The 25,362-nt window shown below is 39.6% G+C and overlaps 1 protein-coding gene across 1 annotated transcript in view; it reads left to right on the forward strand.

Annotated features, from left to right (window-relative positions):
• Window positions 1-1,600: 1,600 nt before the first annotated feature.
• The window catches only part of LOC137598486 (zinc finger protein GLIS1), a 71,844-nt gene continuing 48,082 nt past the window's right edge, over window positions 1,601-25,362 (forward strand). Inside the window, exons 1-2 of the mRNA XM_068318694.1 lie at window positions 1,601-1,734; window positions 1,858-2,185. Of these exons, the coding sequence (XP_068174795.1) occupies window positions 1,906-2,185 (280 nt within the window). The 5' untranslated portion in view covers window positions 1,601-1,734; window positions 1,858-1,905. The remainder of the gene's footprint in view (window positions 1,735-1,857; window positions 2,186-25,362) is intronic.

Here is a 25,362-nt window from a genome sequence, read left to right on the forward strand (position 1 = left end):
GTTTCATAGACAGTGTACAGTAAATAATTCTGATATCTCTGTGCAAAAAGAAATTTGGGTGAGCAACAACAGGAACACACACAGTTACATCTGCATATGGCAGCTTCCATTCAAACGGTGCACATTGTTTTAATAGATACATACTGTTGCATTTATTACTTCAGTTTTACTTGAGAAAATAGAGGATATCACCTTGATCTCACTGAGGTTAAAGGATTGTCTCTGTAACTGTGACCACCATATATGAATTGATGTGAAATCACTTAAAAATCAAGTCAAATAAAACCTGATTAATCAAATGAAATCACAAAATCAATTCAAATCAAATCCTCAAGTCAGTTCAAATCAAGTCAGATCCAATCAGATAAGATAATAAGATCAAACAAGACAAATAGTCTTCACAATCAACCTCGTACGGATGTTTAACACTCACTTCAGATCGGGGCCCCGACTGAATGTTATTGGGTTCTACGGATCTGTCAGGGGAACCCATTGCTGGCAGCTTTGTGAGTATAATCATGTTCTGAACATCAAGTGAAACACGTTTTCTCTCTGCCCTACACATCCCATTTTGTGCAACAGTCATACAGATCTAGAATAATACAGACAGAATGTGGACATTTAGAGAAAGCCTCTATAATGTACAACATAAAACGGTTGTTATTAGTGTTATTCTTCTTCTAACCACAGAGGTGGCCTTAAGGCAGTGTTTTTTTTCTCGTTTCTGGACTCAGATTATTTTCAGGTAAAATGTGGGTACACGGTGAAACATGGTTAGATTATCGTAGTGAGACTGTCAAATCTGAAGGAGGGATGTTCGGTTACCTCCTCCCCCAACCCTTTGATATCACATTTCCAACATCGCGTAAAAGCAGAATCAATTTTAATTCCAGTGCAAAACTGTCAGACTGTACTTTCCCAATTAAACAACTCGGTTCTTCAACAACATCCACACATGTTTAATCGAGGGTTTACGCGTTTTATCTTGAATTGGCTTCAGGCGCCTTGTTTTTACGCAATTATAGCCAGAAATGTTAGTGTCGACGCTGAGCTGGGGTTTTGTCCATCTGATGGCGCTGTAAGGTTACCATAGACGGAAGCCCGCTCTCAACAGGAGTTTCTAATCGGATAGACATTTAACGCGTGATTGTGAAAGTAAGTAATTCAATTTAGAATCTTTTTTAAAAAAAAATCATTTTCTTTCACCATTTTTGAACGTTATATTTTTGACCATAAATTGACAATAAACGAAAATCAATCTCCAAGAAGCGATTTGTCCCTGGAACCAAAGACGATTTGAAATTAATCAGATCAATGGTTTAATTTGCTCAGTATTTTACTGTACTCGGGTTTGGAGAACACCGTTGGTGAGTGATTATACATTTTCAAATGTTGTTTTGGAGGCTGGGCACACGTCAAGTATCACAACATACGCGCATGTAAGAGCTTACAAACTTCACACCCAAGTTTACAACTCCAGGCATAGCCGTCTTGATCCAGATTTTATCCTCCCACACAATACGGACACCGTCTTCATTGGTGCTCCCGAATCCTGCGGAGTAGTGGAGCTACCGGGTGTCAATCAGGGAGAGAGGGCGGGAGAGAGAACGCGTGGGATGCTGATGTCTGATCCTCACCGAGAGGATGCTATCGATCATGCTTGCAGATTCTCTCCCCTTCAGTTTGGACATGCTGATTAGACTTATTCCGCTCCTCATTGGCTAATTGGATCAGGTAGGTGTCGACAATCGTTGAAGCTTTGATGGATGCGTTCCACTGTACAAATTTACGCGTGGATGCGGATTTGAAACAATCCGTGCGCTTTGCGGTGATTTGACATTGTTTTCACCTGCGCAGGTGATGTGAACGGCGGCTTCACACTGTATGGGGAAAGCCTAGTCATCAATGCAGAACTCCTCAGCGCTGTTCGACATGGTCAGCCACTGTCAGACCCCAGCTTTTACGGACTTCACCGGCCTTTCGCTCGCAGTTTACGGCAGCAAGGCGGACATCTGTGCGCGGCGCGCCGGGAGCGGCGGTTATGGATCACAGATCTGCCGGAGCTCCCCTGACGCCTCGGTTCACATGAACTGCGCCAGCCAGAAGAGACTCACCTCGGCCGAGGAAAAGGCGCAGCTGTCATTTAAAGCTCCGCGCTCTTGTCTTCATCTCCCACCGGCTCAAGGTATTCGGTTTAACTCATTCTGATGACCCAAAGAAGAACATTTCTGAAGTTTATTCTCTAACTATGTGGTCCTCTCGGATTTTTGGAGCAACTTTTGCCGGAATCATTATTTTTCTATTTAAGGGGAGAAACATTTGAGTTTAACAGAAACATGTCAGTCATACACTAGGAGTTCAAGGTCGTTTGGGACTGATGAAATCCGTCTTTAGACGTAATTCAGCTTTAACGCAGCTGTACTTGTGTTGAGAGCCATGTTCAAGTCTCATAATTAAACCCAGAGCTCTCTTGGATCCTTGACCAATTCAAGTAACGCCAGAATTTAAGTCATAGTTGTGCACAAAAGCCATGTGAAGCGATGCGCAGTATTTGAAATGTCAAGCATGGACGCTTTTCTTCTAGATGTTGACAAGACTCGGGTTGGTAGTTTTTAGTTCAGAGGATTCATCTGATGTTTGAATATAAAAAAAGCCCTGCCAGTTTAAACCAAAGACACATGATTTCAAAATTTATTTTAGAACAATATTAATCTTAAAAATAAATAGCCTATGTTCAAATTTCTCACATGTCATCACTGAGTCGCCTGTTCTGCTTTTTTTTTTTTTAAAAAAAAGATGCGTCTCGAATGAAATCTAGATTCTCAACAATTACATATATGAAATGAGAACTGTCAGACAGATAGCATTCAGAATGCATTTTTCCACTCTTTGAGTCTCAGTGGAGGCCTCCTCCATCCTGTTTAGACAGTGTTGTTGCAAGAAGGCGGAGGTAATTACAGCCCCCATCCTAAATTATGATTAGACGGAACAGACTTTTATATTAGCAATCATCCTTGCTGCAAGAAGAGGATCAACAGATTTGATTATTGTTTCTTCTTGCTAAACACAAACCATATGTCTGCAGAGTGTGTCTCAGCATTTATAAGTTCTGTTGGAGCACAGTTGTGCCCTCAACCCTCCATCCCCAGCATCCCGAACCAGAATGAATCGTCTCATTGTCTTTGTAACGCTTTTGAACTTGCTTCCCGTAAATTGTGGGAATGCAAAATGTGTTATGTGTTTGTGGGTTATGTTGTGCAAATTAACAGTGAAGTAGACACATACCTCTTTGTTGACTCTGTGAGGCATTTGGGTGTTATTATAATAATTTCAATATTTTGTGGGTTTGTGAAAAACATAACCCAGAATCTATTCCCTTAACTGATACTGAACGGCATGCCAAAGTGTGTCACACATTTCATCATTTCTAATTATGGTTTTCACTCTGTTTGGCTGTAATATTTCAGTAAGGATAGGCTTTATTGAATACAACTCCCAATGTTTCTATTGAAGTATAAAAGTGATCTCAGTACTCATCAGTCTTCTGTATCGTGCCTCATTTCAGACTCTGATCGTATTACTCCCATTTGGGGACAGCTGGAGTTTAATCTCCATTCTCAACCAGTATTTTAGATTTGTAGTGAAAGGAATTTCTGAACAAACACAGACTGTGATATTCATTCTGGTGGAAGTGAGACAGCAGAGGAAGAATTTACCTCAGACTGGAGATTTCTGACCTTTTACTTGTACTCCATGATTGCAAAATGTGACTGAGTGCTCAGTGATAAATGTGGTATATGCTTCATCTAATCCTTAGTGTACAATCATTTTGGCAAGGGAAGCAGTGCTTTAGCTGACATTTGCTGACAGTCGAATTTTGGCGCTCCTCCAATGATGTCCTAGTTAGTCAGAAAAGTGCAGATGTGTGTTACATGTTAACTTTCATTTTATTTTATTTTTATTTTACCTGACCTGAAAAAAATTAACCTCCTTGTTGCTGTTTTGATGCAGCTTCTTTATTGGTCCACCATTGTGTTTTAAGAAATATTCCTCAAATAAGATTATGATAATGAGGTGAGGCGAGGCATTAATCACAGTGACTTTCATGTCAAAACCAATATGTCAGTTTAGATACCATGTGTGTTATGTTTCATAAATGAGATGCGGCCGGTCATCCTGATCAGCCTTTAATATGCCATAAATATTTGTACACAACAGCAAAGAAAATACTTTGGCGTCAAAAGATAAACATTTTTACGCAAGCCTCTTGAGAAAGAATATTAGATTGTGATTAAGTGTGTATTCTCACAACTTTCAATGCCTTGAAAACTTTCTCCCAATTGGGACAAGCTGCCAAACCTGTGAGCTTATTTGTAGAAAATGTTTGAATTCGAGGAGTGTGCTGACGTCCCACACACTCAAATTAAAGCAGAGCTCTGCCTGTTGGTCCAGCCTTTGAAAAGATGAGTAACTGTCTTTTGAATTTAAAATCATGTCAGAACTTTTTTTGATCTGTTTTTGTCTTGTGCCAAATCACATGATGATTTCATACATGTCTGCACAGGCAATATTTCTGCATACAGTATACACACCTGTATAGGCTCACGTCAAGCCAGCATCCTTCATTTTAATACGCGCCGCTACATACTGCCAGAACAAACTAACACACACACACACACACACACACACACACACACACACACACACACACACACACACACACACACACACACACACACACACACACACACACACACACACACACACACACATATACACAGAAATATATAGTTTTCGTACATGCAGACATTTTTTTGAAAACTGGCATTTGGCACCAATGTTGAATTTCCTTTGAGTGACTTAGTTTCCTGTGTTTTCCCAGGCAGTATTTGTAGCTGTCAGACTGGGGGGGCGATAATCGGACTGTTACAAGAAACAACCTTCTATTGCAGTCCCATTCTGAGCTTCTGTTGTGTCAAATGCTTTATGACAGCTTCCCAGTAGCATGTGAAGAAATTTGGTTCTTTCTGCACAGTGGAGCACACAAAGTCCTTTTGATGAATTTACCTTTTTTATTACCTCCACCAAGAATGTTATGTTTTCACACCAAAACTACTGACTTCTACGCAACTTGGTTGGAGGATTGGTTATGGGTCAGAATAGAGCTCATTGAATGTTAGTGTGGATTTGGATAAAAGTATTTGTCCAAGGTTTTCTTTTTAACACTCTTTTAATTTTGCAAAGAGAACATTTTCTTAAATTTTCTTGCATATTACAAGGAATAATACATGCATCCAGATTTTTTCTTATTTTTTATTGGGTGGGGGGGTATTTATAATTGTGCACAATTTGGTGACGGTCTAAATAAAAATCCAGACCTAACAGATTAAATGGTCGACTGGTGCAAAATCTCTACCCTTAAATTGTGTTTACTGTGCTGAGTATAATGTTGGATATGCTTCATGGAATTAAAGGGTACTGCTGGGCCTTGGCAGATGCATGCACTCATTTGTCTACTATTAATTGTTTTTCTTTAGAAAAAGAGAAGTGTGTAGTTGGCCTATTTTTTGTTGAGCTAGAAGAAAATGCTGCATGGAATAGATTTTATTTCTAATTTGACAGACTGAACATATTTTCTTTCATAGAAAACAAAGAAGATTAACTGACATTACAATTATTACTAAATCTTTCATTATTCTTCATCACTGTAATAAAAACTTGGCACCGATATTCTGCAAGGGACCTGATGTTCTTGTGTAAATTATTGGAGTTCCCATGTCTCCGTTGGGTTGTTGTCGAAGAACTTTCCTCTGAGTAAATCTTCAGATTTGAGTCACATAAAATATTTATACTACTATAATTCTGGGACACTGTTTGCTTCACCCGCCTCAGGAGGTTTTACATTTCATAAATTCACTTGGACTTCTGACTGTTGCTTTAAATTTGGCTTTGATTTATCCACAGATCATCGTATTTATTCATTTTGGATCTAAGTCTTTTTTCTTCTTCTTACTTGTCCTCAAGTCAAAATTTGTGACACTGCTCTGCCTGTTTTGCTGAGTCATGGGTGTAAAAGAGGTTTATGTCACAAGTCTGTTAAGATGTCAAATAGCATTGCTGATTTCTTTACTTGTTGCTTAATGCTGAAAAGACTAAAACAATGGTTCCACATCATTAGTCTTGGATTGGCTCATCGTAAGAAGGAAATGATTAAGCGGATGACACAGTTCAAATATTTATGCTGTGAATTTTGATGACAGTTTAAATTGGAGGCAGCAAGTTTTTAAAAAAAAAATCATCTTAAATCAATCCTTGGTTCATTTTTCTCTTTGTGATTTACGTTTGTCACTAATTTAGATCAAAAAAACAGTACAGTAATTATTTTTTTTCACAAAGGGAAATTTTTTTTTTCTTCTCTTAAATCATAAGCAGGACACTTAAGTATAAGCCATTTGTTCAAATGTTTTCTCTGTGGGAAAGGGAATAAATCAACACTGTAATGTCTATTAAGTACAGTTTGACAGAAACTGAGGATCTCAACAGCACTGTTGGCGAGCACACCAAAAGGCCGTAGCAGCTATTCCTCCCAGATGTTGTAAAAGTGTGATCAAACATTAGTGGGCATATTTATCTGATAGTGCTGCTAATAGAGATATGACCTTTTATTCAACTTGTGATTTCACAGCCAGTTAGCAAAGAATATTGGAAGAGATCATGAAAAAGTTATGTAAGTATATGATTTGATTTTTACAGGACTTGTAAGTTTACACCTGCCGTCCTACAACGGGAATGGCTTCACTTTCTGCGTGTGTGCTTTTTATTATAAAGTGGAACTAGAAATGTAACCATATTTATTTATGATATATTGTTTATCAGAGTGGTGCAGTGGGATGAAAACGTCGAAAGTTCACAAGTTACCTCAAGGTGATACATGTCCATGAGCCAAAGAGAGCACCTCAGCCCACGTCTTTTGCATGAAGTCAGCAGTGAGTTATGGGGAAATGTGAGGCTGCTGCCTGGGAGGGGCGTTGCAGGGTGTAATGTTTGCAGCATGTTCCATTGATTCATAAAGCCAAGGAACAGTGATGATTCTTCACACTGCAAAAAAATAACTATCTAAACAAAAGGTATGGATGCTTGATTTGAGGAGATTTGGACCACGGACGTTTTAATTCTTCTCCCGACGCTATAAGATAATTGCAGTTGAGATTTATTTAACATCTCATGACAACTAGCAACCAACTGTCTCTTAAAATAAGTGACAAATATGTCTTAAAACAGGTACTGTATGTAGTCAAGTAAAGTAGCTTGTTCAATCATCTTTCAGTGTTTCTTTCTTTATTTGAGGGAATGATGAAAGCAAAAAAACTATAATCACGACTAACCCGGCTGAAAGTGGTTGAGACGGAAAAGCACATTGTCATTTAGCATCCAGTGCTACAGTCTAAAATAAGATGATATAGCCTGGAATATGCTACGTTATGTAAAATAATAATTTCTTCAAATGAGAGAATTTGATCTCTTAAAATAATGAAAATATAAGACAGCCAGATGATGAATACAAAACTGTCTCAAATGTTCTTATGATAACCAACAAATGCCCAGACTATTTATTAAAGCTTACCTGATGGATTTTTGGATCACACATCATACATAGTTATGTTTGAAATGTGGACTCATCCAAGTTGTTTTGTATTTGTCAGACAGCATTTAAATTCTGTCAATTGTAGTCTCATGTTCCTATCAAGAGAGTGATAAAGTATGAAGACTGTCAAGGACAAGTGAATATTCTTTTTATGAATAACATAAAAAGAAATATCTTGTTACACAAAACAAACAATTGTTGCCTTAATTTAACTTATTTCGCCCTGCGTAGATTTCAGTTTTTGCAGTGCAGTAGTATTCCTGTAAATGTCTGTCTGGCTGAGGAGCTGACAAGGGAATGCTGGGTAATGGAATGAGAGCGCTTCCTGAGTCACAGCCACTGGAGAGAGAGAATGAAAGAACACCCCTGGTCTGGCAAAAGCATAGCTGAATCACCTCAATCAAACTTGGCCGGGAATACATATGACGTGTGTGGAAACTGGAGACGAGTGGCAGAGGAAGGGATGAGGTTGGATACAAAGAGAGGAGATTTATGGGAGGTTGTTGCCGTTCCCGCTTGAGGATCTTCTGATTAGTCGTCTGAAGTTGCAAAATGAGCATATGCATTTGTGAACCCACAAACAGACCCACTCAAAAGTGTCTTTTCAGCGCTGCTGCGTCTGCGTCATTTTTCCTTCTCCATATTCAGCATTACTGAGTCAAACATTCTGATTCTTATGTGACCAGTGTGGTATGCATATGGCATCTCACTGTAACCAAAGGCATTCTAACTTGCTCCAACTGCAGACACACAGCAAAAAATATGATCTGGTTTGAGTAAGTGTCGAAATATCACTGGAATACCAGCAGAAATGTGCTGTGGGCCCCAGTTTAATCAAGTAAAGTTGGCTTTTGTTTGCCATCATAAAAATGTATTTTTAGGCTAAACCTTAACATGAGAAGCACCCAAAGTTTCACATGCTTCGCTTCCCACGATGAGAGGAACACGTTGCCAAGCTTTGTGAATCAGACCAGATTATTTTACCCTTTTAACCCTTTGTAGTAAAACTCCTCAACGCCTGGACAGACATACCGCTGCTGACCACACGTCTATACAGTCTATTACTCACGCATTTTCAGACAGCAGCGACTCTCGCAGACGTCTCCGTGTGTGACTGAGCACACGGGTGGGTTTTTTTTTTTGGGGGGTTTTTTTTGGATTTACATCTCGCTTGTGCCACTTGCTGTTCTTGGCCTGACTCTGCTGTGTTTCATCAAAGAAAAATCCACTCCAGTCTGACTGTGGCCGTTAAGACGACCGTCCACCGTTGCGCTGCGCTGCCTCTGCCAGATCACAGCTGAGAGCTGACTGGACCCATACAGCTGTCAGCTGAAGAGAGAGAGAGAGAGAGATGTGGCTTCAGATCAGAGTTTCACTCACCTATCTAAACAAGTTGTGAGAACAAAGTTTAAGCGTGAAATAGCAATTTTGGACTCACTAAGAGGTGGAAAGTTTACTACTGCTGCACCATCAGCTTATCCAGTTTTAACTGTCATTGGTTTGATTTTTACAGCAACAGTATTTGATTTTTGTAGAAAACTCTCTACCAACTGCCGTAGCAACAAATTCAAGTGTTTTACTTGTCAATTTTTTAAAAAATTCTGTTTTTTTTTTTTTTTTTTACAAGACTGGGCACGTTGGTGATTAATCAGCCAACCAATCAAATGTTGGCTTCAACTGAGTGGTCAAAAACAAATGGGCAAACATGATGCTAGCTGAGCCTGTTTTAATGCCTTCATTAGCGCAGACTAGCGAGCAGCCAAAAAGTTTTAGTTTTATCCTCGTTCTTGTTCTCTCTGTCTCTGCCAGGAAGCTGCCATGGGGCAGTGCCCAGTTAGCTCACTGCATCATTGGCTGGCGTCACCCCAGAGGACTATGAAAGACATTATAAAATCTAATAGCACATTTTATATACTTTGTAAGTGCTTGTTAGTAGAAGCCCGGCATTCTGTAAGCATTCTCCAGCCTTGTGCAGCACAGTCCAGCCCTGCACTGCATTAACGTCCTCACCGTTACCAAAAAAGTGCACAAAGGAATGATGTTGTAAAGGTTGCTTGGAGTGCTCTTGCTTGTATGTGAGTGACGTGAGTTGACATCAATCACAAACCCTGTGTGTGACAACTTGCATTTTTGTAGAGTTAGACTTAAACATTTACAGTTTGCAGTGTGTGTTGGCAAAAGTGGTCAGCGCACGTCATTGGCAAGCTAAAGAACAATTTACATCACGCTGAATCAATATGTATTTTAAAGCAATGGCAAACAAATGTTTGAGTCAAAATTGATTATGACTCATGAGCTGTTTAAAATCAAAATCTCCATCTTCCATAAGGGCAAAGAGTAATTTCCTTCAGCTTGTCTGATGTCAGCACAAATGTAAAATTTTAGCACAGACAGACGGGTTTATCAAGGAGGTTTCTCCTGCAGGAGCTGATCTGGAGGAATGAGTGCTGCATGATGAGAGGAAGTACAGAATTTGTGAAAGTGATGCTGGACCAATGTTCAGATTAATACTTGTAAATTCAAGTTGCAGGGAGCTGGGAGGTTGGCCAGACCGACTCTGGATGTTAATAAAGTTTAGAGGCCCTGTGCCAGGACTGTGATCTAAATTGCTTAGGGTTATTTTTACAGACTTTTTACAGACAATTATATTTAAAAAAGGACGGCTGTTTTTCAGGGAGTTAATATCAGAGCAAGGAGATAAAATATGTGATAAGAAGATGCAATTTCCCATGATTTGTGCTGTGGAGTTTGTTTTTTTTGTATTGTGTGGGAATTTCCTCTACAGGAGGACTTACTATGGTGCTGAAACAGTCAATTAGACATCACTACTTTTTTGAGTTGTATGAGTTTATAAAATTTTGTAAAAAGAGAAGTATGCTCTGTTTTGTCGTAGGCACACAGATTTACAGCTGGTAGGTGTTTAAGCACAAGCACAGACAGATGGTTCATAATCCCGCTCCATTTTCTTCTCCAATTCAATGTTTGTAAATTTAATCTGCAGATTTTCTTCAGGATTACTGTGGCCCTGAAGCGTTTGCTTTTATTTAACGTGTAATTTCTCAGCACAAGGTTGTTTCACTCAATTCTAGTGAAGACTGCCAAGATAATCTATCCACCTGAAAAGTAGTTTTTGAAATGGATGAATCTGAGTGGCATCCATCTTTTTGAAAAATTACAATTATGGGGCCAAGTTATTATAAAATTACCAGAAAGTAGGGGAAATTCCCAGAGGGCTCGGCTGCCATGCTTCAGTCTTTTACTTTCAATTTTCCTGTTTAAAAACAAACATGACGACCACCTGAACAGAGAAGCAGAACCTGGCTAAAAAAAGATGTTGAATTTCCTTATGGTCATTTATGAATTAAAAAGGGCTTTAGTACAGTCAATGTCTTTGGATAAACCCCACACACTGTGGAGAAGACAGAAACGTAGTTGAAAGGGAAAGGACAGAAACTGAAATTATTAAGCAAATTTGGAGATGGAGATAGCATAATGAGATTCCTTTGTGGGTAGAAAGTAAAGAAAATAATTATTATTCTTCATTTTTGTACCATTTAACTCTTCACATATGTGAGACAGAACTCGCGATCTTCGTCCTCCAGAACTTTGCCTTCATAGCCCTGATGTCATGCAGCGTCAGTCTTTCCTCACTGTTGATCTTCCAAAATCAACTGCAAATTCAAAACTATACAAACTGGAAAATTTTTGGTGTGTTGCAAAATTGAGGAAAAAAATACTGTCTATACATCCATGGCTTTTTTAGCTTGATTTTTGATGAACATGCATGTTTTTAAAATTGCATCATTATTGATAATTATCTCCACGTTGCACACCGTCTGACATTCAGCATGAGGTTGAATTGTGTGGAAATAAGACCATGAATAAAAAATAAAGTGAAGTCATCCCAAATCCCACACTCTGTTTACACTGTCTGTTCTCCTGCTAAAAAATAGAAAATTATTAAGTCAGTTTTTAACTGAACTGTTTAATCAATTTGTCATCTCCAATACCAGGTGACCTGTTTCTCCACTCACCCACAATTGGCTCATCCTAAATGATCAGATGAAGCAGCAAATCTTAGATGAAACTGGTGTCAGATTTACCATTTAAAACATCATTCCTCATTTGATTGTGTATCACCTTAACACTTTGGCCGATCCAAAAGTGAAACCTTGGCTCTGTATGTGAGGCTACTTTCAACCCTTGTGGATATGAACCACCTCGGCTCTGAAAATGTTTTGGAAAAACACATTTAAAAAGCGTTACAAATGTCCAAACATGCTAGTAGCGCTCCTCAGACGGATGTCAGTCATGTTTCAGCTGGAGGACGTCAAAGGAAAGCAAACAAAGTTTACTTCTGTAATGAAAACGCCCAGCCAAAATGACTTTGGCCCATCTGTAAATGAAATCCTGGTGTGGTGCCGGCCCAGTTTAGCAGTAACAGAATGAGATGTTAGTCTTGGGGGAGATTATTGCAGTCTCTAATTAGAAATTGACACAACAAATTAACATTACGTTATGTTGCTTTTAATGTTAGTTCACTGGCACAGTGCAGAATTGATAGTTTCCAGATAGTAGAGTTTGTTGTTGCTAATGCAGTTATTTTAAGGCATTTTTGGAAATTTTAATATAAAATCATCAATCTGATGAACATTTACAAAATAGGGGAACTAATGTTCTTTGTGTTGCATGTCAGTCTTTGTTTAATTGGCTTCGACATACCCGGCTGCTGAACAAGGAGTTGAAGGAATCCAAGATGTTGTTGGCTTGTAGTCACTCGTCTGATGCCGCGTTACAGAAAGGTTCGGCTTGATTTTACGTCTCGCTACTGAGCTGGTCAGTCTGCCCCGAAGTTTCTGCTGGAGAGTAGAGACATCTGTTATCTCCTGGCTCTGTGTTGTCACTTATTCACATTCACAACTTGTGCCTTCTTTAAGCACAGGTTGTTCTTTTGTTTTCCTCTAATTCAAAATGACGATTCAATCAGTTTGTTATAAGTTGCTTTATTAAAGACAAGCAGTTTGGTTTCTCATTGCTTTACCTTTGTCAGGAATAAATATCCATTTGAATGGATCCATGCTACACTGAGTAATAGCCTCAGTATGTATTCTTCATTAAAATGCTTAACATTCCCTCAAATTCCAAGAAGTCAAATCCTTTAAAACACCGCTTAACACAAACATCATGTGGGATACTTAGGCGCTCTACTGGGGCTTGTTGTTGGCAGTTTTAGTATTGAGCAGAAATGTGGTTTTTTATGTGTGTGTGTGTGTGTGTGTGTGTGTCTCCACACTAATGTCTGAGTCAAAGTGAAGAGCACGTTGGACACATTCATGAACTCTGAAAATGGAAACCATGAAATCTTAATTAAACACGTTTTCTCGCCGACTAATTAGAGACGTCCGATAGAAAAGTGAAAAGGTAAAAAAAAAAGTCAGCCACTGTTTCGCAAGGTAGACACGCAAATTTGTTTTCCCACGATCAGCTATTGAATAGACGAGGACATGTTATTTTTTTGTTGTTGTCGTCTCTAGTGTTTTCCTTTTTATGTTGCTGTTGGTGCTGCCAGATAACAACAGCATTTATAGCATGTGTTTCTGAAAAAAGCCACAGTTGTTTGTGTAATGTAATGTAACCGATCTAGAACTCAAATGGATTTTAAGAAGGTTTTCATGTTAAAAAAGACCCCAGAAGCAAATCAAGATCTTCTTACTTCACGGCAAAAAAAAGTTAACTGTCAACATAATTTATATAGTTTATATAAGTATATAAAATGTTTGTTTCCTTTGAGAATAGATACCACAGTGAGTAGCACTGTTGATTCTGTGTTGAAATCCACCCGAGGACCTGGGAATTATCTGTGTGGCGTTACATGTTCTCTCCATGTCTCCATGATTTCTCTCTGGGTTCTCCGGCTACATTTGGACTCACCAAACACATTCCAAAAACAAGCAATGCAGGTGAGTTCGTGACTCTAAATTTCCCAGAAGTGTGAATGCAAGTGCAGTTGGTTGTTTGTCTATCTATGTGTAGCCCTGTGATAAAGTGGTGACTTGTCTTGGCTGCACTCTGCCTGTCAGTTGCAGAAAATGGATGGATGTATTGCTTTAGAACATTGCACACACTATATATGATTAGCTATTCATGTATTTCTGAGTGCATATGTATATTCTAAAATGTTTGCTTTGGCTCACCACCTTTCAAGCCTTGATTCCTTAAAGATGGTGGTTGTTGGCAGGTTATTTTAAAACCAGATATTATTGAGCCTAATGGGAACCAGCACATAGCTGTCCTAGCTGGCTGGGTTTTTATAGTTGTTTCTCCCAGTTCAGCATTCACCGTTTATGACAAAGCCAAAACCCATCAAGCGGAGCTTCACTCACCTTTAAAATGATATGGAGAGATTCTTGGATGCATATAGAGAAGACACATGGGTTCATGTGGTTATAGTAACCAATAAACCTTTCCGTAGCAGGAAATATAACCAATAATATTCAGGATGAGTACCTGGCGACTTTCCACCGGAGCTGGATTTAGTAGACGGATGGGGGGGGGTGGTGGTGGTGGTGGTGAAGAAAGGGGAGTTAGAATTCTCCATTCTCTCCTTTCTGTTTATATCACCATAAAATGTGAATTCATAGCACATGTTGACTAATGTCAATAAAAAGTCTAATCAGGCACTCTCAGCTTGTATGGACAGTGATCTAATGGGCATGTGTTTGAGAGGTAAAAAGAATTAGGCAGCATCAGAGCAATGACAGCCAGGTGCTGAGCACTTGGCCCGGCATATCCAAACCTCAGCCAAGTGAAAAATGCTTTGCAGAATTTATCTGCATCCTTCTCCCTCGACAAATTATTTTATTGTTCCCACACAGTTGGTTTCCATTAAGCCTCTCGACTAATGATAGGCTGAGAGCCTGTGGTCCATTGTTACTCTATTTTTCAGAATAGATGTTCTGACTGGAAATGTTTACATCTGACTGCACACCCCCATGCAATAGAAAGCTACCAAAGCATGGCACGCAGAGGTATCCAAACACACACAGATGGCTTCCCAAATAGAAGACAGCATACAAATGGATGGAAATCTTGATATACTTATTGCTTTGTAAATGCTGTAAGTGCTCTGGGGCATGACCTCAGTGACTGTATGTCAAACTGGGTAAGCCTGCTTCCTGAAGGGACTACTTCTGTACAGTCTCCCCTCGCTGAACTCCAACCCCCCTCTCCAAAACCTTTAATCACATTATTCAGTGTGTCTCATGTACCCGGACAAGTAGATATGCTGTGTGAGAGCTGCAGATGGCAGAGATAGGGTGAGACTCACCTCATGTCCGGGCCTTGCACTCTGCCTGACCTGAGCTTGGTTCAGCAGGACTAGGCTGCTAATCTTTAACAAATGCTGGGAGTCTCCATGACCGGGCCCTCGCTGAGGTAGCTTAGTCAAAACAGTTCTGTCGCTGCTGAACACAACCTCAGCAGCTACTTTAATTCAAACATTGATTAACTAACAAATACCTGCTGCTTGTTCCATGGCATTACACAGTCCGCTTGGTTTCGCAGAGCTCCATGAAGTTTGACAGGTTGTTTGCGGTGCTGTGGAGGAACGCACAGGCCTGCTGTGTTACAGACTTAAGTGAGCCAAAGTGTTCAAAAGCTGCGCTAAATGTTGGAGTCTTTCTCTTTTATATTGTTTAGTGGTCTGAGTTGAAAAAGAACAATGCAGGTAAGCAATGCTTAGCTTTGTCATTGCGCTGTTTTGTGTATACCTAAGGGTATTTATCAAAAAGGTGTGCAAAGAAAATTTACTAAATTTATGATTTACTGTTGAATAACAGTCATTGCCATTTGAAATTGAGATTCACAAAGACAGACATTAAGATTTTTATTGATTCGAAATAAACGGAAAAAGTATAAAATTATTTAATAGAATATGATTTAGAGCTTTAAAAAATTCATTTAAATAAGAGTACCATCATTTACCATAAGTAAAGTCTATATACTAAGAGTGAGTTTTAAGAGAGGATGCTGAGTTTTCCTCTTGGACAGCAGATGACTGGTCAGGACCCACCAGAGAATTTCAAACAGCAGTCTGGCTCAGAGCGAGTTAGTAGATTGGTGATATGAACAGCAGTCAAACTGGTGAAAGCTTTAAAAACAAGCAATAAAATCTCAATCAATTGTGAAACTCTGTGGCAGCCAGTGAAGGGCAGCGCAGACGGGTGTGATGCGGATGCTTCTCTGGTAGCAGCGTTTTAAATGAGCTGCAGTCTGATTCGCCGGTAAATAAGATCATGAATTGTTTTGCACTAACGTTATCTTGAAGATACCCTCACTAAACTGCAGAACACACAACTGACCGGAGAGTCAAAGGATAACTCAGAAACAACAAATAGGTTTCTTGCCTTTTTGCAAAAAATATTGAATCAGGCATTCAGACCAGATAGAAATTAACTCCTAGTGTGCTGTGACTCATCATCTTTGAAGTATTGGAACATTATCATAATATTTACAGTAAGCACTTTAAATGAGACTGGAGAATATACGATGACATTTTAAAACGGTGTTTATGGCCCCTTGATGTGATGTGCTAGTCTTTGATTGCATTGCAGTAGACGTCCAGCAGACAATGTGCGATTACTTCATTCTGTCCTGAGAATGATGTGATGCACTGGGGGGAAAAAATCTTCATTTTTCACCTTAGCTTTAAATCTCAACTAGAAAATAAATAGAAGCTTCATCTATACACTCAGGTGAATGAAATAAGTAAAATAAAGCTGGGTACTAGAAAAAACTGTAGCTGAAGAACTATTTAATGTATAGTCTCTCAAACCACAATTCAGCAAAAGTCAACAACCTTGTTAACCATGTCCTTGATAGCTTTAGCTGTAAATGTAAATGCACAGTTGACCACGGCACCCACTTTTACAAGGCCAGGCCTGTCATTTGACATGAAAATATGGCCAATCTAGGCCACTGTAAAGATGCCAGTCTTCTACAAGCCTCAAGAGCTCTGAGGCATGAAGGAGTCCAAGGAGAGAGGCAAAGCATCAGTATATGTACACTGCAGCTTGCCAAGGTACACTCATTTAACAGCACAAAAAGACTTGCACTGAGAACCCGCATGTTATGTTAGAGATGATGTAAAATGGCCAGACTTCATATTTCACATCAAATTTCTCTTTTAAGATGGCTCCTCTCAATTCTAACTTGCAAGGAAACAAACATTTGCATTTCAAAGTTCTTCAAATAAAAATAAATGAAAAGCAAACCTTTTTATGGGTTTGGATGCTATATTGGAAAACAGGTCAGGATCGAAATGAATATTTTTTATGGTTTGTAAAAGAGCTTCACAATGAATGCCAGGTTATGTAAAAGGCTTGACACGTCGTATGGGCCAGAGGCCTTCGAGGTTCCCTCTTTATTCAACCTTCACAGTCTCGGGCCCAAAGCAGCCAAATATCACACATGGTTAACGAAAGATGATGATGATGGAGAATGATTTTTTTATTTCTGCTTGTTATCATCTGATTAGGCTCTTTATTCCTAAGTGTGTACACTCATAACTACTAATAAATTCACTTTTCCTGCTGATTGGCTCAGTACATGAAGTCGTTCCTCTTTGCTTGGTGTTTGCAGCTTCAAACTTGACTTTATTGAAGGGAGGATGGAAAGAGAGTGAAGAGAAAATTTCTTCCATCTTAATGCAGTGTAGCTAGTTTTATAGGAGGTATCACACATAAATGTGATATACAAAACATGTTTTAGAGTGAAAAAATTATGTTCAGACCAAAGTAGAATCTCCAGGAAGTTTTATCCTTGTAAATTCTGACAATAGAATACAGATTTGATAATTCAGTCTCACTGAGAATCCAAATTAAATTCTGTTTTGTATGAATTAAATTGATTACTTTAATTTGTCTGATACAGTCCACACACACCAAAATGAGGATACATCATGCTGCTGTTTCTCTCCTGCCATTCTGAATGAAATGTGTTGTGACTGACAGATGAGGCTCAGTCCTTGGACTGAGAACAAGATTCTTTAATCCTGATTTATGGATATATGGTTTAGAATAATCGTATCTCGAAAGTCTTTGAGAACTGGGACAAAAATACCCCACAGTTCAGTTTTATTTGCATCATTGTGACTTCGATGATAGGATTTCACCTTCATGGCCCTGCTGACTGATGTGTTCCTTCTGTTGTGTCAGGAAACCCTGAAACAAAAAAACTGTTATTAAAAACGTCCCACGAAGCGCTGATGTATTGTAATTGACAGTGTTCGTCCGTCCGTCCACCAAATATCTTCACAACCGTTGCAGATAGAAAGATGAAACAAACAACACATTACTCGGGCGGGAAAGGGATGAAAATGAGATGATGACCTTGACCTTCAGAAAACTAGGTCAAGGTCAAATTTCAACTTTGGTACATTTTTTTTGCACATATCTCAGGAACCAGATGAGATAGAAAGACATAACAAAAGTCATTATATTCAGGGAGGCAAGGGGATGAAATTTAGATCACATTGACCTTGGAAAACTAGGTCATGGTCAAATTTTCACTTTTACACCTTTTTAGCTGCACATCTCTGAAACCTGATGAGATATAATCACAAAACAAAAAGCAACATTTTTAGGAAGCCAGAGGCACAAAAATGTGAAGGTCAGTGTAAAACTGTGAATTCAGGGGTGTCGCGGGATATTGCAATCTCTCACTGCCTTGTTTATGGGCTGTTTTCAGATGTTTTGATGTCATTGAAGGTGCTGAGGCTGATCTGCAGTCAAACACTGAAGGGTTCTGACTTGGATATTGTACCACAACTGAGACAACTCAAGTCTCTTAGGCCGTAACCATTTGACTCGCGTAGTGACGGGACACGGAGGGAGCCGAAGTCATAATAAAAAGGAATCTTATCCAGCTATTAAACAAGAGAAGGGAAAACACAGAAGGCCTTTAATGCCTGGACATCTAAAATGCTTACGCAGTGAGAATATATTTGCTCATAAAGCTCTTTGATGGTGGCCCTGTCCGTTCCAACACAGAGCACTGCTCTGTGTAAATAACTGTGTATTGACCTCCCACCGCACAAGATTGAATGTGTTTCCATAGGTGGCATTTGGTACCATTTGGGGTTTTTACAGGCCCCACTGTGCTTTAGTCCCTGTAACTGTGGGGTGCAGAAGTTACGCCATTGCCGTTCAAACAGTGGGCTGTATCAGAGGTTGTAGAAGGATGAGTGAATTGCAGCCCCCTCCTCATCCTCCTCCTCCTCCTCGTGCTCCTCCCCCTCCTCCTCACAGCAGCATTATGGAGCTCTTATTGATGTGGAGTGATATATAATGTCTGGTGGACTGTCCTTCTCAAGTTACCTAGAGCGCATGTTCCTGTCTCTATGTGTGATCTGTGTTTGTGTGAGCGTGGCCGTGAGGGGGCCAGTCCTCCATTCCAAAGCCTTTGGTGAATGAGGACTCCCCACATAATAATAGAATGGTATTGCTGTCTTCCTTAGGTATGTGTGGTTTGAAACTCAACACAGGTTGACTCAGTGGGGCCCACATGTATTTGTTCTATATATATCTATGAAAACCCCAGTTCTGGGGTACCGTTTGAGCTAAGGGGGAGGTCTCTATCTGACCAGCATATGATGATTTTATTACCTGTTGGGATAGATGTTGACTGTTTTGTTCTATTTTGATATGAGATGAGTTATCAGCAACAGCAATCTAATCTTTTACTCTCGATATTGCATATATACTGTATATTTTCTGAATATGCTATCAATTAAATAATGTCACTGAGTAATCTTACTCATTTCAAGATAACTGCTTGAAGAAAAACATTTCATCAACAAACGATGCTATATCACCTCTTGATGAAATTACAGTCCCATTATCAAATAATGATTGCACAACAAAAGAGTTACAGCGTTGTCAAAAAAGGGATCAAATATCCTCCATCATGTGTGCTTTGCCCTGTGCGTAAGAAAACATTTATTTTGGGGATACTTGGAAGGATTTCCTTGATGTTTTCATAGATCGGTTTAATTTGTAAGAGTTAGGAGGCTGTTAATATCACCTAACATCTATAATCATATCAAAATAAAAAGTTCCCCTCTGTGCCTCTGAACTTTTGAGAATCTCATTTACCTCAGAACGCCACTTGGAGGTGTGTTAACCCCTGATCATCCTGACCAGCTAGTGCTCACTGAGGTCACAGTGGAGTAGCACTGGTTTCTGTTTTGAACTTATCTTTCTTCACCAAACACAGTTTCTATGTTTTTTCCATTTTTCCTGAGCTAAAACAATACAAAACAACAAAGACATATAGGAAGTGACATTGGATTGTGTTGATTCTCCAGAAGTCCACTTTGGCCCATGTTTTAAACAACTAGCAGCTCCTGTAAAAGAGAGATGCTAATTGTGTTTCCCATTGGAAGTACTTTTTAAATATTCATTAATTCAAATAAAATTTCAATCTTAGATATTTTTCCAACCATTCATACCTTTTTCCTCTAGTGTTGCCTTCAAACCATTATTGCTGCACATTGATTACTCGTGTACTTGAACAGAAGTCATCTCTTATAAATCTCTTGTCAAATGTAGGTTAGTTCTAGTCTAAACAAAGAGACAGCATCTGTCTGATGGGCGTGTATTCATCTACTACGTGGAAATGCTCATGTTCTGTGGTTTAGCTCAGCCAATGTCATTTCCAAGGAATTTCCTCCCATCTGTGTGCAATCCAATTCTCTCACAGATTTTTGATTGCTTGTAAATATTGGGTGCTTTCTGAAGAAGACTGTTGGAGTACTCTGATCTTTTTTCTTTTCTTCGAGAGCTCTTCTGATGAAAATTAATCGGCCACAGGCGTGGGATGACTTAAGCTAACAAAGCATTATTAATGGGAGGTACATCATCCGTCGTTCCCGGACCATTTATCCAAATAACTTACATGATTTCCTGTTGCACAATGGACGGCCATGAAATTTGGTACAGATGCTTAAGTCCCCTTCAGCTTGAAGTATAGTCACTTTGGACATCCCTTAGCTTTTGATTGAGCTCCATTGTCAGGTGAAAAATTTAATTTGTCCCTCATCTGGGAGTAAAAGTAATTGCACTTAACACTTCTGGAGCGTATTACAGGTGGGGTTTCCTTATGTTCTCCAACTATCAGAGAACACTTGAATGCTTCAGTTTGTTCCACCATTGGCTCCTCTATGCTCTTATTTACTCTATCCTCCTCCTTCATGAAATTCAGCTTTGTTTACAAAAAAATTCAGAAAATTCTTTTTGTAGGGTCCCAGTCTAGCTCTTACTGCTACACCAGAATTTATGGTCCCACAATTCATCAGATCTCACTTCAACCTGTGTTTATTTTATTATTTGGGGTTGTTGTTATTGTTGGACAACACTTCTATTTAAAAGTATACCAGTCTCACCTTTAACACGTTCACTGAGGGTGTGGAGCCCGTCAGTTCGTTGGACCTGCAGCATTACTTTGCTTATACTAACTACCTCCTCCAAAAACAGAGCAGCCTCTTGTCTGGCTTTGAAGCACCTCCTGATCCCATGCTGAGGTCTCAGTACCGTTGGCCTGGTCTCGCTCTGGAATCGTGTTTTCACCAGCCCTATAAAGGTGTCTGTCACTACGCCAGACGTCCTCTCATGTCTGCCAGCCAAGTGCATCAAGTCTTGTCAGTCTGCTGGTCTATCATGTCAGTCTTTGGGCTTCACTGATGTTTTGTGCACCGTTTCGCCTTTAGAATTATGTGGCTTTTCAGTTAAATGATTGGATGTGGTCTAGCTGAGCACTCCTTGTAAAACTTGTGATTGTGTGTGATTAATCCTGGCAATGTAGAGATTTGTGGGCAAAGTCTTGTTATGGTTGTCACTGCCAGGATAGAGTTGTGGCTACCAGTGGCTTTAAAGTGATTTGTTGAATATGCACATTTTTGTTATATTAGCCAAGTTCGAAAGCAGTTTGTCTTAAAGATAAAGAATGTGCTTATTTTTACAACATTCAATCATTGCTGTATTATTTTTATGCAGACTTTCCCAGAGGTCAGTGTGTAAACCTTTTCTTAGAGTAAAAGCATTTTCCGTGTCTTTTCTGGTGACTAAGCACGGGTTTCTGTATGCCAGGTTGTGTTCATTTTTTTTCTTTGGATATCTCTACATGGTTATTGTTTCTCACTTTAATTACAGTGTCTGTTATTGTTGGTTATCCTGTTGCTTTAGCTCTGGTAAACTGAGCATCCGACAATTATTTAAAGGCATGCTTACACAAATATTTATAATAACAAATCTAACTTCTATAACTATGTCAACTATTATATTATATTATATTATATTATATTATATTATATTATATTATATTATATTATATTATATTATATTATATTAGTATATGGGGGTTTATGTAAAATTCTTCAGTCTTTAATTTTACAAAATATATACTTATGTTCATCTGGTACAACTAGTAAAGAAAGTGGACACACAATTATGGAGGTCTCCCAACAAAATGTAATATGAATAGGAAGAACCACAAAATGTAGCAACTACTAAATCAAATCAACATAGTTTGAAATGTAACTTAAAATTACAACCTTCATAAAGTTTGGAGGTCTCATTACAACTTTTTTATCACAGGAATTATTTTTAACCAACTGACTATTTAATGTAGGTCTGTTCTGTCTCTGGTGTTTATTTTAACCATTTAATACACGGTGTAAAATACTAATTAAAGAAGCTGGAACATCATAACTTTCTCAGAGTGCATAAAAATAAAGCAAGTATTGTTGTCATGTTTGCAATTCATGGACTCACAAACAACAAAACTCATATTGACTCATATTACAGACCAGAGTGAAGTTTCTAGTTCAGAGATTGATCCGTTACCATCAGCATCAATATTTGTAGAACTACACATCAGTCTGTCTCTCTGTGGTGGGATCACCTACCACCCTTGCTCATAGATTTGTTGTCATGCAGGGCAGCCTGGAGGGCATAGCCAATGGCAAACTGCTACCACCAGGTGGTGACATGTACAAGTGCAAGTTTTAATTATGGTAATCAAGGTGGACAGAAGAGAAAATGATTGGCAGTGAAGGTTGGTAGGAGGTTTGGAGACAATTAGGAGTGACCACAGGCATTCAGGGCACCATGATCTGAGTTCAGTGTTAGTCAGTCCCTTTAGTGTAAACATTTGTATACTGTGTGTGTGTGTGTGTGTGTGTGTGTGTATGTGTGTGTGTGTGTATGTGTGTGTTTGGACGTCCATCCCCCTCGCTATTGTAGACGTGATTGGTCCCTGGAACTCGTTGGGTATGGCCCGTCCCTGTGGGGTAAATTAATGGAGCTGGGGGTGAGAGAGTCTGTCGGATGCCAAGTGTAAACTATTTGTTTGTGTTCACGACCAAAGTTAGCACCACTCCACTTGAAAAGCGGAGGTATTACGAGGATGCCTCCTTCCCGCAACATGTGCTCTCTTCTCTGAAAGGCAGGAGAGCTAATCGTTTCACGACTGTTGAAATCATCACTTTAAACCGTGTAGCCACTTAGCATGAACACCCAGTCAAATCCACAGGGAGGGTTACTTGGAAGACTGGGTTCACAGCAGGTCTCCATTTAAGAATTCTTCCATTTTACTCCTCTTTTGGAGTTGAACTAATATGTTTTTGTGCTGTGCCAGTGCATAATAGGGCTGCACGAGTTCCTGCGCTTCATTTTGCATTCAGCTTTCCTGCAGCTGATATGAGGTTATTTTATGACCAGGCTGACCATGAGAAAACAGGGAAGGACCAGGATAACTAGTTGAGACCAGCTAAAATTTAGGCAGAACAAATTGATTTTATCCTCGTGAAAGTTCTGGTATCTGCTGGTACTCGTAATCCTGCAAGGAAAACATGACATTTCTATGCTCCAACAGTAATTTATTAGAGTTTTTCTCCTTCCTTTGCTCCACACCTGCTTTGAGAGAAGCTTTCCTTGTAGACATTGTTATTTTTCATTTACTTGTGCCCTCAGGTTTTTCCATCATACATCCATTACTAAGTAAACAAATAAGTTCCGGGCCTATGATGCAGACACAAATATAGACATGGGTTATGAGATTCAGAGAGGCCGGGAAAGGCTTTGGACCCTAATACACAACATCTGCACTGGACAAGAGGCACAGCGAAAGCATCGCTCCAACAACTCTTTCTGCCTGCTGTCGCACACTTGTTGAAAGGGGGGATGCAGGCAGGAATAAAATTATCATTATTAACTGTTTAAGTGCTGAGTGTTATGATTTATGGAGCCCAAGTGGGGCCAGTTGAGGTGTCGAATCAGATTTCCAGAGGCATCTGTCTTGCGGTTGTGGGAGCATGTTGTGCCTTTGGTTCACATGTTTGTATCACACTTCTGACATCCCCTTTTCCATCTCTAAACCCCATTTCTCTCTCTCTTTCTCTCTCTCTCTCTCTCTCTCTCTCTCTCTCTCTCTCTCTCTCTCTCTCTCTCTCTCACACACACACACACACTAGCCTTCTCCTGTTTTAACTACAGTACGCCTCTGATCGCTCCCCTTTCCTCTCCTAAACCATCTATCCATCTGCACATCTGCTTTTCATTGAGGCCAGCATGTCTCTGAGGACTTGAATGCATTAAACGCTGGCACAAGCACAGTCTCACTCTGGCACTTAACACAACGCTTAGGTGACTTAAAAGGGAGAGGCGAGAATTATAGAAAATGAAGTGTCACCAAAATAAAAAATCGCCCCAGATTACCACCAATTACACTTAATAATGCTGTCCAGCCCATCTGCTGATCAGATGGAGGTCTGGTACCGTCTGAGGAGAAACGCAGAACCAGGAACGGTGAGGAGGAGATTCATTGAGGGAGTCAGCAACATACTGTAGACTCTCTACTATGTGATGATGTGGTTTGATCTTTTCAGTACTCTATAGAATGGAATGCTTCGTATGGTAATGAAGTCTGCATATCTCGGACTAATAGCTTTGTTGTTTGAGAGGAGTTACGTTCTGCTAGATTGGAGACATGTGTCCGGTTTGCTTTATTAGTCATGTAATTGTCACTGAAGCCAGGAGAGTTTTAAGCCAAGGCACAACACTGCTGAACTTGAACATGACTCCGATCATCAAACCCTCCAGGCATCCTGAATAGGTGTACAATTACAATGCACTCTAAGGCACCACGATTCCCTATGTGAAATCAGTGACCACAACCCTCCACTAACAAGTGAGTCGTCCCCTCATTATTGAGTCGGCATTCATTAACTATTTCAGCCTATTGTTTTATTTCTCGGCCTCCATGGTCACAGTGGCTGCATTAATCAGCAGAGGAAGGATTAGAAAGCACTTTCCACTTGCGATCATGATGCATCTTTGTTTTTTGGCCCTGTGAGCTGTGCTCCCAAAGGATTTTGACAAGAAGGAAGAATGACAAATGGATGACATCAGAGCAGGCGTGTTGCAGAGTAATTGGAACCTTGCTTCCCTCCACAATCTCAGCCAAAAAGTAATCATACATTTCCCAAAACAACTGCTCAAGTAACCATATTTATCCTTTTATAATTACAATCCTGTTGGCTACATTAGTTTTTTTATTCAGCTGAAATGGAGCGTACACACTGGCACACTGCACCTTTAATTTTTCTTCTCTCTACCTGAGACAGCTCCTCAGTTTACTATCATCCAGCAGTGATGCTCACT

This window comes from Antennarius striatus, chromosome 7 (genome assembly GCF_040054535.1).
Source record: "Antennarius striatus isolate MH-2024 chromosome 7, ASM4005453v1, whole genome shotgun sequence".
NCBI classification, from domain to species: Eukaryota; Metazoa; Chordata; class Actinopteri; order Lophiiformes; family Antennariidae; genus Antennarius; species Antennarius striatus.